Source organism: Penaeus chinensis, chromosome 13 (assembly GCF_019202785.1).
Source record: "Penaeus chinensis breed Huanghai No. 1 chromosome 13, ASM1920278v2, whole genome shotgun sequence".
Taxonomy (NCBI): Eukaryota; Metazoa; Arthropoda; class Malacostraca; order Decapoda; family Penaeidae; genus Penaeus; species Penaeus chinensis.
Window position 1 is genome coordinate 27688871 of NC_061831.1, and position 17500 is coordinate 27706370.

At 42.1% G+C, this 17500-nt stretch overlaps 1 protein-coding gene across 1 annotated transcript in view; it reads right to left on the reverse strand.

Moving 5' to 3' along the window:
- Positions 1 to 4914: 4914 nt before the first annotated feature.
- The window catches only part of LOC125031900 (DNA-directed RNA polymerase II subunit RPB1-like), an 18623-nt gene continuing 6037 nt past the window's right edge, over positions 4915 to 17500 (reverse strand). The window contains exons 2-14 of the mRNA XM_047622900.1: positions 14894 to 15012; positions 14477 to 14746; positions 13987 to 14302; positions 11600 to 12113; positions 11232 to 11454; positions 10831 to 11076; positions 10123 to 10332; positions 8884 to 9930; positions 8452 to 8763; positions 8045 to 8308; positions 7760 to 7922; positions 7431 to 7588; positions 4915 to 7318 (exon numbers count right to left, since the gene is read on the reverse strand). Coding sequence (XP_047478856.1) covers positions 5366 to 7318; positions 7431 to 7588; positions 7760 to 7922; positions 8045 to 8308; positions 8452 to 8763; positions 8884 to 9930; positions 10123 to 10332; positions 10831 to 11076; positions 11232 to 11454; positions 11600 to 12113; positions 13987 to 14302; positions 14477 to 14746; positions 14894 to 14968 — 5751 coding nt within the window. The 5' untranslated portion in view covers positions 14969 to 15012 and the 3' untranslated portion in view covers positions 4915 to 5365. The remainder of the gene's footprint in view (positions 7319 to 7430; positions 7589 to 7759; positions 7923 to 8044; positions 8309 to 8451; positions 8764 to 8883; positions 9931 to 10122; positions 10333 to 10830; positions 11077 to 11231; positions 11455 to 11599; positions 12114 to 13986; positions 14303 to 14476; positions 14747 to 14893; positions 15013 to 17500) is intronic.

The following is a 17500-nucleotide window of genomic DNA, read 5'->3' on the forward strand; positions in this document are numbered from 1 at the left end:
TTTGCCTGATAGTTTATGGATCCGGCGCCAAACATTTGAGATAGATGTAGAGGATGTAATTGAGGAAACATAATTTCGCCAGCTATTTGTTTTACTATTTCGGATTGTACGACGAAAACAGGCAGATGCTCTTTTAAAGGAGATAAGAGCTGATAGTTGATGAGGGGTACCTCGTTTGTAGCGGTAACTGTTCCAGGCTGCCATCAGAATTCCACCATGGAACACATTATGAGGTATAGGGTCTTGAGGTTCGAGGGATAGCTGTATGGGCAGCTCTTAGGACTGTAGTTATGAAAAATTGTATCATTTCTGTTACGGATGAGAGGGAAGATGGAGGGGTATGAATAGTAGAGAGTGAAGTGAAAGTATGCCAGTCAGCTCTATCAAAGCACCAGCGTGGGGAGTTGGGAAGTGGTATATATGAAGTTGGAGAAAGGAGAACTGGAAAGTGGTCCCTATAGGGAAAGTGGTCTAGAACTGACCAGTGGAAATCTAAATGAAGAGAAGGGGAGCATAGCGAGAGGTCAATGCATGAAAAAGACTGCGTGCGTGTATCAAAGTGTGTGGGGCAGTTAGAGCTCGGCCACGGGTGTTGGTGATAGAATCACCCCAAAGAGTGTGGCGGCAGTTAAAATCACCTAATATGAGGAAAGGTGATTGAAGTTGGGAAATTAGGTTTTCAAAAGCAACAAAGTTAAAGGGGTAGGAAGGGGAGAAATAGACTGAAATCACTGTGATCCAGCGGCGAAGAAAGATACGAATAACTGTACAAGGGACAGTGGTTTGAAAGGGAGGTATGACATAAGGTGTTTTCTGGGTGATAAGTATGGACGAGACATAAAGGGAGTGTGGGGAAGAAACAAACTGGTAATTGGGGATTGGTATTGGAGAATGTGTAAGAAAAGTTTCTTGGAGGCATATAATGGATGGGTTATAAGAGGAGAGGATATGTCGGAGGTTAGGTCTGTGAGAGCGGAAACCGCGAATGTTCCAATGAAGGATAGTTATACTTTCGTTGATTTAGCGATATCGATTGTAGTACGTTTTGGAGAATTTGAAGGGGAAGGTGCTAGAGGGTGGGATAAAGAATGAGGTTGGGGTGGTGGTATTGTATCAGGAGGGGTGTTGGGAGGTAGAGGGTCTGGGGAATATCTTGAAGATATCCAGACATGAGGGATTCACGTGTGTATCCAGGAGGGAGTGGAAGGGATAAAGGGGATGGTGGGAGAGTTAATATAGGATGGGTTTTGTTGGGATGAGGTTGGATGATTGGGTGTAGGGAGAATATGAGTAGGAGGAGGATGGATATCGGCAGTCACTTTGAGTGTGAAGGGAGCGGGAATTGTAGAATTTGAAGGTGGATGAGTATCAGTTTGGGACTCTATTATGTAGTTCTGGATATCTTCAAGAGTTTCTGTAATGGGGTTGGTTGCTTTGTGAGATAAAGGTTTTCTTGTGAGGGGGGGGAGAGAAGTCTGGTGTCTGAAAAATAGGGGCAAAGGAAGGTGGAGGTGATTGTGAGGTAGGGGAAGAGGGGGTGGAACGTTTATTCTGTCTGCTGTGGGTAGTGCGGGGAGGGAGAGGGGAAGGTGTTGGGGCTGTAGTAGAGATTGGGGTGTCTGGATTTAGGATGGCAAAAGAATTTGATTGGGGAAGGTAGGAGGTAGAAGAGGGGAAGTTAGATGGAGGGGGGTTTGGTTTAGGAGAGGGTGTAGGAGCTTGGGAGGTAGGGGGATTGACAGAGTGAGCGACATTACTGGAGTAGGGGGTAAGAGAAAAGCCTCGTCGACGTGCTTCCTGTCTGGCTTCACGTAGAGTGAGTCCAAGTCTGAATCTGAGAGTTGCTACCTCAGACTCAAATTTGTAGGTGGGGCAGCCTCTATAAAATACTTTATGGAAGCCGCCACAGTTTGCACATGTGCGTGATTGTGCAGAGCAGTTTGATCGAGTATGGCCAGGTTGGGCACATAGCGGGCATCTGGCTGTGGAATGACAGTGTTTGGCTGGGTGTTCTAAACGCCAACAATTTTGCACTGACGAGGAGGTTGATATGGTCGGACAGGTAGGGATTCCTCACCTATGTAAACATTAAAGGGAAGGTCATGTCTACGGAAAGTAATTTTGGCAATGTTAATGGATTTCTTACGATTTCCTCTGGGAGGAATGGAGTAGCATTGTACATCTGTCTCACATCATAGTCTGTGAGACAAGCGAGTAAGTCCTCTCCACAACCTGACCATTCTTTGTCATAGATTGAGCAATCTGTTGGGGAGATAGAGACAGTTCCGGTGCAAGTATTGAGGGTTGGATGAGGTTCTGTAGGGATGGGATTACCACATAGATCAGTTAGTTTTGTTAATGCTATAGCTTCGTTTTCAGTTGTTACTGTGACGAGACGGGAGTAGTCGGGTGGGCTACGGAAAGAGACTTTGCCTACTTGTTTTTGGAAGCATTGTTGGAAGAGGAGGGTGTTTTTAAGAGTAAGGAGCTGTGGGAGGGATCGCGAAAATTCGGTCCCATTTGGCTGGGCTAAATAGAGTATTTAGGATTCTTGTAGAGGTGGGGGTAGTAGAAGTGCGGGGACGTGTGGAGGAGGGAGTAGTGTTGAGGGGGGAAGTGTTATGGGGAGGTGGGCAATAAGGTTGTAAGGTAGTATTAAGGGGAGATGGGGTGGTTGATGAAGAAGGTTGTGGGAGTAAAGGTGTTGAAGTTGAGCATGTTGGGACAGTAGAAATGTCTCCTGGGGGTTGGTTGTTGATTAGGGTTGATACTGTACTAGTATGCATTGATGAGGGGGTAGTTGTTGCAGTGTTTGGAGCCGTGGTCAAAGGAGAGCTATTTGATAAAGGGGCAAGCCTCATTGCCCCTAAGAGTGGGGTTACGTCTTTATTATTGGCCATGATAAGCCTGAAGTATGTTGGGGAAAAAAATAGTCCACCCCTCAGTGTCCCCTTGAGGGGTAAGAGCCAGGTATGGCAGGGGAATACCGTGCCCATGGTTCCCTCAGGCCGTTCAGGACTGACAAAGTCAGCCTTTCATCACGGCTCTCACACCTTTGGAGGTGGATAGTAGAAGGGATTGGTGAAGGGTTAATGGTTAATGGTTAAAAGCAAAATAAATGTGCTAGACATCTAAGGTCATGTAGCACTACAGTAAATGGTAGTGAAGGGGGGTTGAGTTAGTGATTAGTTGTCAAAGCTGGGCAAAAGAATTGACGAGTAAATGGGTTAAGGTTGGGTAAGGTAATGTATAGGGGTTAGATCAAGTGAAGGATGTATATGCATTTGAGGAATGAAAACAGGTTGTCAAAGCAGAAAGTGTGAGAAGTTGTGGGAGGGATCACGAAAATCGGTCCCATTTGGCTGGGCTAAATAGATTATTTAAGAATTTTGTAGAGATGGGGGTAGTAGAAGGACGGGGGCATGTGGAAGAGGGAGTAGTGTTGAGGGAGGTAGTGTTATGGGGAGGTGGACAATAAGGTTGTAAGGTTGTAAGGTAGTAATAAGGGAGGATGGGGTAGTTGATGAAGAAGGTTGTGGGGGTATAGTTGTTGAAGTTGAGCATGTTGGGAGTAGAAATGTCTCCTGGGGTGTTGATTAGGGTGGATACTGTACTAGTCGGCATTGAGGAGGGGGTATTAGTTGTAGTGTTCAGAGCCGTGGTCAAAGGAGAGCCTGGGGTCAGGGAATCGGGCGAGTTTGAATTGGTGGAGCTATTTGATGAAGAGGCAAGCCTCATTGCCTCTAATAATGGTATGGTTAATGGTTAATGGTTAAAAGCAAATGTGCTATCTAATAATGGTAGAAAATCTTCATTGTTGGCTATGATAAGCCTGGAGTATGTTGGGGAGAGAAACGGTCCACCCCTCAGGGTCCCTTGAGGGGTAAGGGCTAGACAACTAAAGCAGGGGAATACCGTGCCCATGGCTCCCTCAGGCCGTTCAGGTCTGGCACAAAGTCAGCCTTTCATCCTTTCAGCACGGCTCTCACACATTAGGAAGTGGATAGTAGAAGGGTGTTGGTGAAGGGACTGAAACGAAAAGTATGAGTGGAAAAAAGACCATGCAAAATTAGTTGAGTCGATGGCTGAGTCCCAAGGTTAAGGAATTCCCATCATTGGGTCTCAGTCTCCGTCTCCTAAGCCCCCCCCCCCCCACGACAACAACGGGCAAGGGATTGAGGGGGGTCTTTGATGTAAAGAATATGGTCTCGCCAGGATAATTTGGAGTCAAAAATGACGCCTAGGAATTTACCAGAGGAACGGTGTTGGAGTGGAGTGTCATATAAGAAGAGTGAAAAGCAGGAGGAAAAAAAAAAACCATGCAAAATTAGAGGAGTCGAGGGCGGAGTCCGAAGGCAGGGGAGTTCCCAGCATTGGGTCCCAGTCTTCGCCCCCCCCCCCCCTCCACGACAACAACGGGCAAGAGATGGAGGAGGGGGTATTGAATGTCGTGCCTACCGAGTTTAGCTTATTGGGTTGTTTACACACAGTAAATGGCTCAAGTGCTGTCTCCGAGTCAGTTACTGGTCTTGCCTTTCGCATTTGTTTATTTTTCCCCTTGAATTCCGTTATATATATAGTCTACTAGTATTGCTAATCTCATAATACACATGTCAATGATAAAACCGATATAAAAGAATTCCCAAAAACTCCAAAGGTAGGGGGGAAATCTTATTTGATTTCCCCTTTGCTAGTTTTCGGGATCCCTCATCTATAAATACATTTCTTAACACAAAGGTATAGTGAACATTACATATCCCCGGCAGTGAGCTTATAAGATTTTGTCAATGTTCTTTTCTCCTTTTTACTATGGTATTTAATTACTTTTGCATGATTACACAAGGCAGCCAATGGTTTTATTTTATATTAGTCTTGCACATTTATAAAGAATTAGCAAGGATAAAAAAAACACAATTTTGGATTTTTTCTTTGTTGAATATCAATTCTACATGTTATGGAGATACCATGCCCGTGTTACACAAAGCTTTTATTGATATAGCTTCACTATTTAAAAATCTCGGTAAATCTGACCAAGAAGCTAACTGCAAGAAGGCAGGTAAAGACAAAAAAATACATGCTGAATACACTTCAGAACTAAAATAAGATACATTAACACAAATTAATGGATAAAATTACATTTATCCTGGCTATGCTTATAATGTCCATTATTTACAAAAATAAAAATAATGTCAATAACTTGCTACGAAAACTTTTTACGGTTTAAGTAGCATCAGTTCCTTCTCTTAGTATATAAATACGCTCTTCTTGTTTAGAAACTGAATGAGTAAAATAGCAGGTCGAATAATAGCACTAAAATAAGGGAATATATTTGGACAGTTCCCGCGCTATGCTCAACACCCAGTGTTTAGCGCTTCGACTTCTTCTTCTGCTTTCTTCGCTGCTCTTCCTCGTCCTCCTCGTAGCTCGGGGAATAGAGCGGGGAGGTTGGGCTATAACCGGGGGTGGTGGGGCTGTAGGTTGGACTTGTGGGACTGTACTTGGGGCTGGAAGGACTGTACGTCGGGGAGGTTGGCGAGTACTTAGGACTCGATGGACTGTACTGAGGACTGGAGGGACTGTACGTGGGCGAGGTAGGGGAGTACTTGGGCGAGGAGGGCGAGTAGTTGGGTGAGGTGGGGGAATATTTGGGGGAGGAGGGCGAGTAGGACGGAGAGGTGGGGGAATACGTGGGGCTCGTTGGGGAATACTTCGGAGAACTGGGGGAATAAGAAGGTGAACCTGGCGAATAGGTCGGGCTGGTTGGGGAATAGTTGGGGCTGGTTGGGGAATACTTGGGAGAGGAAGGCGAGTAGGAGGGTGATGCTGGGGAGTATTGGGGCGAACTGGGGGAATAGGAAGGACTGGTAGGGGAGTAGGATGGCGATGTAGGGGAATATCCAGGTGAGGATGGGGAATAGTTGGGAGCATAGCTCGGGGATGTAGGGGAGTATGAGGGGCTGGTAGGGGAGTATGAGGGGGACGTGGGTGAATAAGAGGGGCTAGTAGGAGAATAGGACGGGGAAGTTGGGCTGTAACTTGGAGAGGTTGGGGAATATGAGGGACTTGTTGGGGAATAGGAGGGCGAGGTTGGGGAGTAGGAGGGAGATGTTGGAGAATAGGAAGGAGATGTAGGGGAATATGAAGGTGATGTCGGGGAGTAGGATGGTGAGGTTGGGGAGTAAGAGGGAGATGTGGGGCTGTAGGATGGGGAGGTTGGGGAATAGGAGGGACTGGTCGGGGAGTACTGTGGGGAAGTCGGTGAGTACTGTGGGCTGGTTGGACTGTATGTGGGGGAAGTTGGAGAGTAGCCCGGAGACGCCGGCGTCATGCTTGGCGACGTGGGCTGATACGCCGGAGACGATGGCGAGTAGGAGGGCGAGAGAGCCGTAGCAGGGCTTGGGAAGTATGGGCTCATACCCCCTGGGGATCCCGGACTGCCAGGTTGAGGCGACCAGGCTGGAGAATATCCAGGAGACAAGCCTGTTGTCTCGCTGGCTGCTGCAGGAGAGAAAGCCGGTCCTCCTGGAGTCATGCCACTTCCTACACCAGGTGTCCATGCACCATACGGTGACATGGATGGGGTCGCTCCTGAAGCCCATGGGGTCTGGGCTGGGGTCATACCAGACGATGGTGATGCAGCACCAAAGATGCCTCCACCCATCATCATGCCTGCTCCCGGCATAGGAATCTCCATTCCCATTTTGCACTTCTCGTCATCCAACACGAGATCGAACGAGCCAGAGCCGATCTTCGGCAGCTGTCCCAGCATGATGTTTTCAGACACGCCTCGAACGGGGTCAACCTCGGCACATGAAGCAGCCTCCATCAACACGTCAACAGACTCTTCGAAGGAGCACTTCATCAGGGCTCCAGTGTCTTGTCTGTTGATGCCGTGACGGGTGATAGCCATAAGATGGCCCTTGCTTGTCATCACATCACAAAGCAAAGCAAGGTGACGGTAGTTTACGTACAGACCGTAGAACATGAGCACAGCATTCATTTCCTTCTCAATACACTTTCGCACGGCCTCAATACCAAGGACCTCAAATACTTCCAAGATATCGTTGGAGGATGTTCTTACTGGATCAACATCACGTTCTGAGAGTACCTTCATGAGTGCAGTTCCGTCAGTTTCCAACAACCATTCTGCAATTGCCTTAAACTCACCTTGATCATTTATAATGATACGTTTCTTTTCATCTGTCTGAGGCAAGTGCATATACACTTTGGTGATAGCTTCAATGCCCTGGAGTGTCAAGTCGTTGAGCATGTTGGCTTCAATGCATCTCAAGAATGTGTCATCCTCCATTTTGTCCACCTGTTTATGAAAAAGGCACTTGTCAATACATTTTTTTCATAAAACTGAATTCCTTTGTGTAATGTATGTATGGTTAAACATTTTAAAGATAAAAATCTTGTAAATTACCAACCTGTTCCTCAGCATCATCAGCTAATTTATCATCACCAACAATGATACGGATACGGAGCACAAGTTTCTCGGCATTGTCGTCATTGAAGATACAATTCAAGTCATCTCCAAAACCTGAATTGATCTTTTGGGAGATCTGTTCCATGGTCAATTTCTTATCTGGAACCAAAATCGCATACAGATGAGAAATACAAATCACTTAACTGTAAAATATAATTAAAACAAGGAATTGCCGTTTTTCATGATAGTGTGTTTTTTCCACACTATCATACTTTCATTGATCTCCCTTATTAATATGCATGCAAGCATGCCAATCCTTCCTAACTTTACCTGTCATTTTCTTGCGGTCAAGTTCAATACGCAGCAGCCATGGGGAAATTCTAGAGACATCAAAGTCAGGCATCTCATAATATACATTAACAAATTCTTGATCCTCTGTAATGCATGTGTTTTGCGGGTCAGGATCATAGTAGATGGCAGTGTTGGATGTCACCTGAATATGAGATAATAAAGAAATAAGTACCTGTGGTTACTAATTGACATAAGTTAACATGCAACTTGTTATTCTGATACTCATTTCACTGATCTCTTAACTCTAAAAAGATTTGACATCACCTTGCGTAATGTTGTGTGTTCCAATCGACAAAGGACATTTTTGGCCTTCTCAGCATCTCGGGCAGAAGCTCCCACCAAGAACACAGTGAGGGATGGAGCCTTAGGTTTTTTACTAATGTTGATGATTTCCTTCAGCCTGGGCACACCAAGGGTTACATTCTTGGAGGACACACCAGCAAAATGGAAAGTGTTCAGTGTCATCTGAGTGGCAGGTTCACCAAGGGACTGGGCAGCCAACGCTCCTACCATCTCTCCAGGATTGGACTGGTTGGAATAAAAAAAAAATTAAAATAAAAATTCTTAAGAAACCTCCCATCTCATATTTTAAGACCCTTTAATTTTTTTTCCACATTTAATCATTCATCAAGATAAAAATTAAAAGATGCTTGAGAGCAAAATATACTTACAATTGCTTGATGGAATCTAGTCTCAATTTCACCAACAAGCCAGTTGAAGGATTCAGATGTTAGTTTATATTCTTCTGCAACCTTCTTTGTGCAGAGTGTTGATCGCACTAAGCACTGGAAAAGGAAGGTAGCGTTCTCGTTGGCCTGCAGACTGATACGATCATCACCCGTCACAATGTTACACTTTGCCAACATTTCCCTCACACCTTCAACTACCCTTACTGGGTTTAAATCAGTTGGTGTGCGCTTATTAATGTGGAAAATCTTCTGCACATTCCAAATCATTCTTTCCAAATTACATGGCAACACCACCTGTAAAGAGATGTAAACATAATCAGTAAATATCAATAATCCTTACTTCAGCCATATGAATATAACACCAAGTAAGCAATTTATTCATTATAACCACTAAATGTCCCTCTGAACACCCACCTTTGTGTCTCCCTTAGGGAACACCTGCCGAAGACCAACTCTATCTTCTTGGAGTTTTAGCCATTCTTCTTCAAGAACATTGATGGCAACTGGGGACCCAATTAGTTCACGGACAACCTCTTCATTGAATAGTCGCCGCAAGTACCTTTCATTGGTCACATCAAATCTGTACTTGTCTTCAAAACATCTGTTTGAGAGTTTAACTGTAGGCATCTTCTGGAATTCTACATATTCACCTGCCAGACCGTCTTCACCATACCTAAGCTGAATAACCTGACTCACACTGTTCCTTACTGTTCCGTCATAGTTGACCATCACACTCTCCATAGCCTTTATCAAACGTCGCTGAATGTATCCTGTCTCAGCAGTCTTTACAGCAGTATCAATTAGACCCTCTCGACCACCCATAGCATGGAAGTAGAACTCTGATGGTGTCAGACCGGCAAGGTACGAATTCTCCACGAATCCTCTGGATTCAGGACCATAATCATCTTTGATGAAATGTGGCAAGGTCCTTTTACGGAAACCGAATGGAATTCTTTTACCTTCAACGTTCTGTTGACCTACACAGGCAATAACCTGAGAAATATTAATGTTGGATCCCTTTGACCCTGACACTACCATTGCCTTTAGATTGTTGTATTCTGTGAGCGACTTCTTGGCTGATCCTCCAGTTTTGTCTCGAGCATCATTCAGAATCCTGTTTACTTGGTTCTCGAAAGTCTGCCTCAAAGTATTACCTGGAGTTGGCTCAAGCTCATCATTATGGGCTTTGTGAATCACCTCTATTACATCTTCCTTGGCTTTGCGAATGGTGTCCTGAATGATTCTGTAGGTTGCAGGATCAGAAATGGTGTCTCCAATACCAATGCTCATACCCTCTAGAAGTAGCCAGTTGTTGATGACAGTCTGAATGTTACCATAGAATCTTCCTGCAATTTCATGTCCCAATTCCATCCAAGCAACGTGCAACATAGAAGCAGAGGCGGCTCCAAGGGTTTTCTTGCATAAAATACCCATCACTAGCTCTCCATGCTCCACCAATACCTGAAATAATAATATTTATTATTATAACTTTTCTTTTTACCAAATCTGTCAACTTCAGTGTAATCAACTTCTTTAAATAATAAATATCTTAAGATTAGGAAAAAAATTAATAATTATACAAATAAGAACCAACTAACTATATTTCCTTTTAAAACAAGAATTCTAAACTCCCCATACACCATCAGTGCTTACCTTGGTGTCACCTGGGGATATCCACTTGTATGGTCCATCGTCCTCATCATCAGGGTGAGTTGAATGAGTTTTGATCAGGTTCAGGTTTCCAGGAATGATGAGGGAGAAGAGTTGCTTGCCGGTCCACAGTGGTCGTGGTTTCAGGATTGCAGGCTGGGGCATGCGGCCATCCCAGATGGGCAAGAACATGAGCAAGTTCATCATCTCAGACTGTAAACAAGACACTCATTAGCAATGTTGAAATGTTCATTATGGCAAAGTGAAAACATGAAGCCATCTAGATTTATGAGAGAGAAAAAAAATTACTGCTAATATTTTTGGTATACTATCTACATTCCCTTAATGATAACCACTAATGGAAAAAAAAATTTGTTTCTATAAAGTTTCCTCTACTTCAAATTATGCTTGATCACATCACATACATATGTCTGCTGTCATATTAGTCACCATAATAATCACAATTGCCACAACAGTGTCACTATTACTAAATACAAGGGATCTTTTATTTCCCTTATCTCTCATATCTGCTTGTCACATTCTTTCTGAAAAGATCTATCCTTATAGGATAATAGGCATATTTAGCCAAGGTAAATATTCAATGATTTTATTTAAGCAACTCCTACCACCTAATCTTAATTTTTGCTCCAGAAAAGTAACTTATCAAACATATTTTAACCTCTCAAAAATATTAACGATATTGATGATCACCTTCTCCAGGAAAACATCACGTTTAGTCATCTTTCTGACAGCTGTAAGTGTATCCTGCACAATACCCATGACAGGTTTGTTGGCCTGTGGGGTGATGATCATGCGAGGTGTCACATGAAGGTTTTCAATCTCTGCTCTCGTTTCCATGCTCTGCGGCACGTGAAGATTCATCTCATCCCCGTCAAAATCAGCGTTGTAAGGTGATGTTACTGACAAGTTCATTCGGAAAGTGGACCACGGAAGCACCTATTTAGAGATCACTTTTATCAGTATATGAGCAAAATTTAGAAATGTACTCTAGAAATAAAACATTTAACTTGCATCCATCACATCACAACCTTACCTTATATAAATAAAGAACTTGATATATGGCTGATAAAAAATATAAACAGTTAACAAACCTTCACTCTGTGGCCCATCATAGACATTTTATGCAGAGTTGGCTGTCGGTTGAAAATAACCAAGTCACCATCAGTGATATGCCTTTCCACCTTGTAGCCACACTGTAGATGGAGATCAGAGGGCTTGGGGTGATACCTCAGGTCAATACGTGCTCCATTGTCACGGACGATGTATTTGGCACCAGGATATTGGTTGTTTCCTCTCTTTACAAGTTCCATCATTCTAAAAGATTATTCTTCTTTATTATATACATCATTAAATAGGAAAATGATACTTCACAAAAGTAAAATTCTAAAATTATTACAATGAGAGTGAATATAAATATACAATCAAATACATGATATATAAACAAGTCATAATCACTCACTTGGTCATGTTGAATGGCGTGACAATTTCAGGATAAGTGAGATTCTGAGCAATTGACCGGGGGACGCCAACTTGATCAATACGCAGATTAGGGTCAGCTGTGATGACAGTTCGTGCAGAGAAGTCCACACGCTTACCCATGAGGTTGCCTCGAATCCTTCCTTCTTTACCCTTTAGCCTGGCCTTGATGGCTTTGAGTGGCCTTCCAGACTTCTGCAGGGCTCTTGGCAATCCAGGCATGTCATTGTCTGTCAGCGTAGCCACATGGAACTGTAGCATCTTCAGGTTCTCAACAATGATATGGGCAGCAGCACCAGCCTGTTCATTGCGGATAAGCTCATTATTCGCCTTGATGATATCTGCCAGTTTGTGCGTTAAATCATCCTGGTTACGAGCAGACCCATGCATTACTACAGCTGGTCGTACAGGCAGTGGTGGCACAGGTAAAACGGTCATGATCATCCAGTCAGGCCGAGCATACTTGGGATCCATACCCAGCAAGTAACATTCCTCATCTGTAAAAGGAGTATTCATGTGAATAAAATGGAATGCATTCTTAACCCGATCCAGACGGGTCACGTGAACTGGCGTCATAACAAACCACTTGGTCTGCGGGGTACGCCTGTACGTGCAGCGACGTGCCAGAGCACATGGAGCGGGATGTTCTGCTTGATGTGATGGACTCCCACGCCCAGTGTCTGGCTGTTGCCAGAAATCACCAGAGTTTCTCACACTCAGGGATTTCTGTTACCCGGCAGTGATGGGTTAATGATAACAAAAAAAAAAATTTAAATAAAAAAATAAAAGTAAAAATATTTAAACCTATATATTTTCAGCTTAACCAACACAGTAAAACATAATTAATTACATCCTATTCTGAAAAGGGTATAAGTCCGACAATGATTCATAGATATGTGAGCAGTCACATGAAAATACAAGTATGTAATAGCTTTGCAACCTTCAATTTCCCCTTGTAATAAAATAACCTGTAACAAACATTAGCAAATTCAGCTGGCCATGTATACTCCCATAAACTTTTGGTCAATATGTATTAGTAGTTAATCACCAGAACAAAAGCTGTTTTGAAAGAAGGCAACTTCCATTTTTTAATACAAATGCATCCTGCTAACACTGTTTTATGTAGTGAAGTTAGAATGCTACACACTCAATGTGACGCAATTCAAAATTCAAAAGGCAATGATAGACAGGTTAGGAACTTTAGTGCATGCTACTAATATCACACACCTAACCATTAGTAATTCTTCATAGATAAAATCAAATAATCATTAACTTTAGCTTTTCAACTCTAAAGTAGTGTTTAAAGGAAATATGATTTTGAAAATTACAGAATGATTAGGGTACATCTAAAATAAGACGTATCCTACAACTTAACCCCTTCGATCAAGATGATGTGTCCATCATATCATGGCTTGAGGGGTGGGTGATGTGAACATGCCCTCATGAGCATTCCGGCTGAAGGCCAGGGTGATGGGAAAGGCTTGCCACGAGTGCACAAACCTCTTGGGAGGGCAATTAGACTTTTGGAGATTTTGCATTATTCGTATCGATAAACGAGTGTGGAATGTAATGCCTGTGAGACATAATTTGTGCAAAGAAAACAGTCAATTACTGTTAATTACTGGATAATGCAAATCAAATGACAAATATGGACACTGGAAAATAGCAAAAATGCTAAAAACGCTTATGCTTAAAGAGAAAACATAACATAGTATATAGGAGGGATAGAACCTTGTCACTGCACACAAGCATTCATTCGCGTGTGCCTAACCTACAAGCTGCGCATCCTGCAGAGTAGTCACTCATGTAAGCCTAATGCCCGGATTTTTCGTCATATTATTGCCGTGATGCAACCATATCGAAGGGGTTAATCCTTACAAATGAAAATTACAAAAAAAATCTTAAAAAATATAAAAAATAAAATTAATTAATTAATTAATTAATCAAATAAATGAACAAAAATAAATAAATAATAAATAATAATAATAAATAAACAAAAACTGGAAAAATCAAAGACAGTGCAGAGAGCAAGACTGCTCACCCACAAGGAGAGTGGTGTTAACTCAAGATGAGGAGAAACTGCCAAGTACCAAGAATGATGTAAAACCAAGAGATATTTTGGTGACATCCAAGTGCTCCTTTAGTGAAAAAATGTTTTTATTACACTTTAATAATCAACAACTAATTGAAGTACCTAAGAAAATTTATGCTTAATTGCTTCCTGAGCATGAATATTAAATGCTTTCATATATTGAAATTTCTTTAATAAATGAAAGAGAAAGGTTTAGCTATTGTGCCATGAAATTTTTCTCATTCCAAATATGAGAAAAAAATTATTTGAATAACAAGTAAATGCATAAACCAACTAACCTGTAATGTGTTTGAAAATCTCATAAACTCGCTCAGCACTGAGGGTCTGCTTCTTCTCCTGTGTATCTTCGTTGGTATGCTTCCACTCAGCAATCAATTCAAGGCCAATTCTCTTAATATTGGGCTGGTAGCGACCACAACCTCCATGGCCTGCCCCCTTCTTCAGAGCACCAGGATCATCGGGGTCCTTGCCCACATCAATCTCATCTCCTCCCTCACAAATCATCTTGCCTTTGCACAGGTTGTAAACATGCTGAAGACGCTTGCGGGGTTGACCCTTTGACTTGGTGACAATTTCTCTGATTTTAGGGTATTGCTGTGGAGGAAGTACAATTTGGACTACTAAAATTCTCAGGTTAGATATTAGTCATTTTAACATTTTACCATATGATAATCCTGTTAATCAAGGATATTTCATTTAATCAGAAGCATATCTAATCTAATTCACACCTTATTATCCTATTTAGAATAACAAATAGTTGTGACTTACTGCATTGAAGAGAAGTTTACTGCAGTAGAAACAAACACAACGCAAAATTTTCATTGTTTTAGTCAAGAATCCAACATGATAGACTGGTTTTGCCAAGTCCAAGTGTCCAAAATGCCCTGGACAATCTGTCATGTTCCCAGCACATGTTGTACAACGTGTGTTCCTATCCAGGCAGCCCTGACGAGGGTCCATCAAGCCACCCAATTTTGGCCGACCATTTTCATAAACTTCTGCATATTTGATACCACCTTCAGTAGCTGACATTCGACGCTGTGGGGGGAGGTAAAACAGACACTGATGTACTCTATTCTTTGATTGGATGGCTCGCAATAAAGATCATCTTACTCAGTGATATCTTTTTTTTTGTAGCTGAAGCTTTTGTGAAAAGAATTAACTAATAAAAATCCAACTGCTTACAATTTCATCTGGACTCAGAATGCCAAACTGTATCCTGCGGACAGACCGCAGGGGAGCTTTGCTTTCCATCGCCATCTTGGAGATGGCTTCAGTTCGTGAGGTCCAAACTCAGCAGTCTCCTGAAACACAATAAATACCAAACTGTCATATTTATCCATCTAAAACAGGCAAATAACCATAATTACAGCAAGCTATTTACTTGACCATTTTGAACCAAGTATCAAATTACTTGTATATAAATTCTTAATTTCTACCCTTTTAATTTCTGAGACTAAAAGCATAAACAATCTAAAGGAGGAATGACAAATGTTATCCAAGTAATAAACACATTAAATTGAAGTTAAAGTGTCAGAAAAATTTCCTCTTCTCATTCCTATTAGTCATGGGTTTCTCATTTCCAACAAAAACTAACAGTACGACTTGATATTTTTTATCCATTTTAACCCAAAGCTGACGGGCATGCTAGTTACGTCCATGCCATGCCCCCTGTGAGTTTACTTTAATAATGATTTTTAACCATAGATGGCTCCACTTGTACCAAGTCACTAATGAGACTACCTTTTTCATCTGTTTACCTTTTCCTTGACTATGATATGTGACCACAAGAACCTAACACTGCCATAAAAAGAGAGAGTCTTGTGGTTACAGGTAGACACACAGTCAAATTAACTCTTTATTGGCAGAGCTTATAAGGGTGTTCAACACTCAAAACCTAGCCGATGAGTGTCCTGTGATTCCAAACTCAGCGGCTTACATGGGACAGCCGTGATGCATCTGGTGGAGGTTTATGGAAGATAATACTTGAAGGCTTTTTCGCCTGTCCTGGAATATCTTTATAAACTGGAGGGAGAGTACCAATTGCAGCACAACCCAGCAACCTGAAGTTCAGCATAGTTTCCCAGGTTAGGTCAGTCACATCTGTGCTCATTAGACAGCAGGCTCTCCTATTCCCTGTGCACTTACACAGTGCATGCGTACTTAAGCCACAGAATCCGGAATGGCGATCAGCATTCCCTGATCCTCCAGACAACAGCAGCAGCAACACAAGGACTGCCCAGTCCTTAGCCGACTGAGGAGCCTACTGGCTCCCCTGTTGATCTCCACCTCACCTTTAGCACTCAACCATGCCTGTAGATACTCACACCCACACAATCACTCCATAAAGATATCTCTTTATGGAGTAGTAGTAGTAGTAGATACCACTATCATCTACTAAAGTCTGAACTGATACTCCCACTAAAGATTAATGTTATCCATTTTCTTATGTTTAGTGACATTTTCCTGACTCTATCACCTAAAAAAAATTCTGGGCCGAAGTCACTCTGCCCTCAGTGTAGGCTCAGTCAACACCAAGTTTACACAGACCACTCACCCTCATGGGCATGGCAAGATGCGCTTGCCTAGACATCTCTGCCAGGCCTGTCCTTGGTACTTCAGCTACCATACTCCCGTGCCAATAAAGTTAAAAACGGCAAAAACTAACTCGACACACAAAAACGAGCAGTACACTCCAAGTGGGGACATGTACTCCCCACAATATTACACTGACTGCAGCAAGTGGGCTAATCTCACCACACATGATTACATTGGTGTAAGTGCATCATTACAGGAAGAAGAAGAAGAAGAAGAAGAAGAAGAAGAAGAAGAAGAAGAAGAAGAAGAAGAAGAAGAAGAAGAAGAAGAAGAAGAAGAAGAAGAAGAAGAAGAAGAAGAAGAAGAAGAAGAAGAAGAAGAAGAAGAAGAAGAAGAAGAAGAAGAAGAAGAAGAAGAAGAAGAAGAAGAAGAAGAAGAAGAAGAAGAAGAAGAAGAAGAAGAAGAAGAAGAAGAAGAAGAAGAAGAAGAAGAGAAGAAGAGGAAGAGAAGAAGAGGAAGAAGAGGAAGAAGAGGAAGAAGAGGAAGAAGAGGAAGAAGAGGAAGAAGAGGAAGAAGAGGAAGAAGAGGAAGAAGAGGAAGAAGAGGAAGAAGAGGAAGAAGAGGAAGAAGAGGAAGAAGAGGAAGAAGAGGAAGAAGAGGAAGAAGAGGAAGAAGAGGAAGAAGAGGAAGAAGAGGAAGAAAAGGAAAAGGAAGAAGAGGAAAAGGAAGAAGAAAAGGAAGAAGAAAAGGAAGAAGAAAAGGAAGAAGAAAAGGAAGAAGAAAAGGAAAAGGAAGAAGGTGAAATTGATTTTTGAAAATATTTTATTAACTTTTATATTGCTGTTACTAATGTCAACAACATTACAGTACTCAATGTCTATAATAAAAATAACATTATCAATATTGAAAAAGTAAAATCAGGTAAGGTCACAAGGTCTACTGACTCACTCTTTGTGAGTAAGCACATGCAGAGCCATCTATGTGCAAAGACATTTCTCAAAAAATTCTAAAATGAGCACAGCCTTTTCCAGCACGACTGGGTTAAGAAGATGCAGTCTGTATGAATAGTTTACAAAATTACTAATTTTGCAAAGAAACTTTTTTCTGTCATGAATGACAGCATAAGTGATAATCTTTTGAGGATATACTGGTATTTGGGTATTGTTTGTTTTGTAGTCATATGGTTACATAAAAACATGTACACCAGCTACTCAAATTACATTTACAGGAAAATGTACGGTCTTTGTGATACAT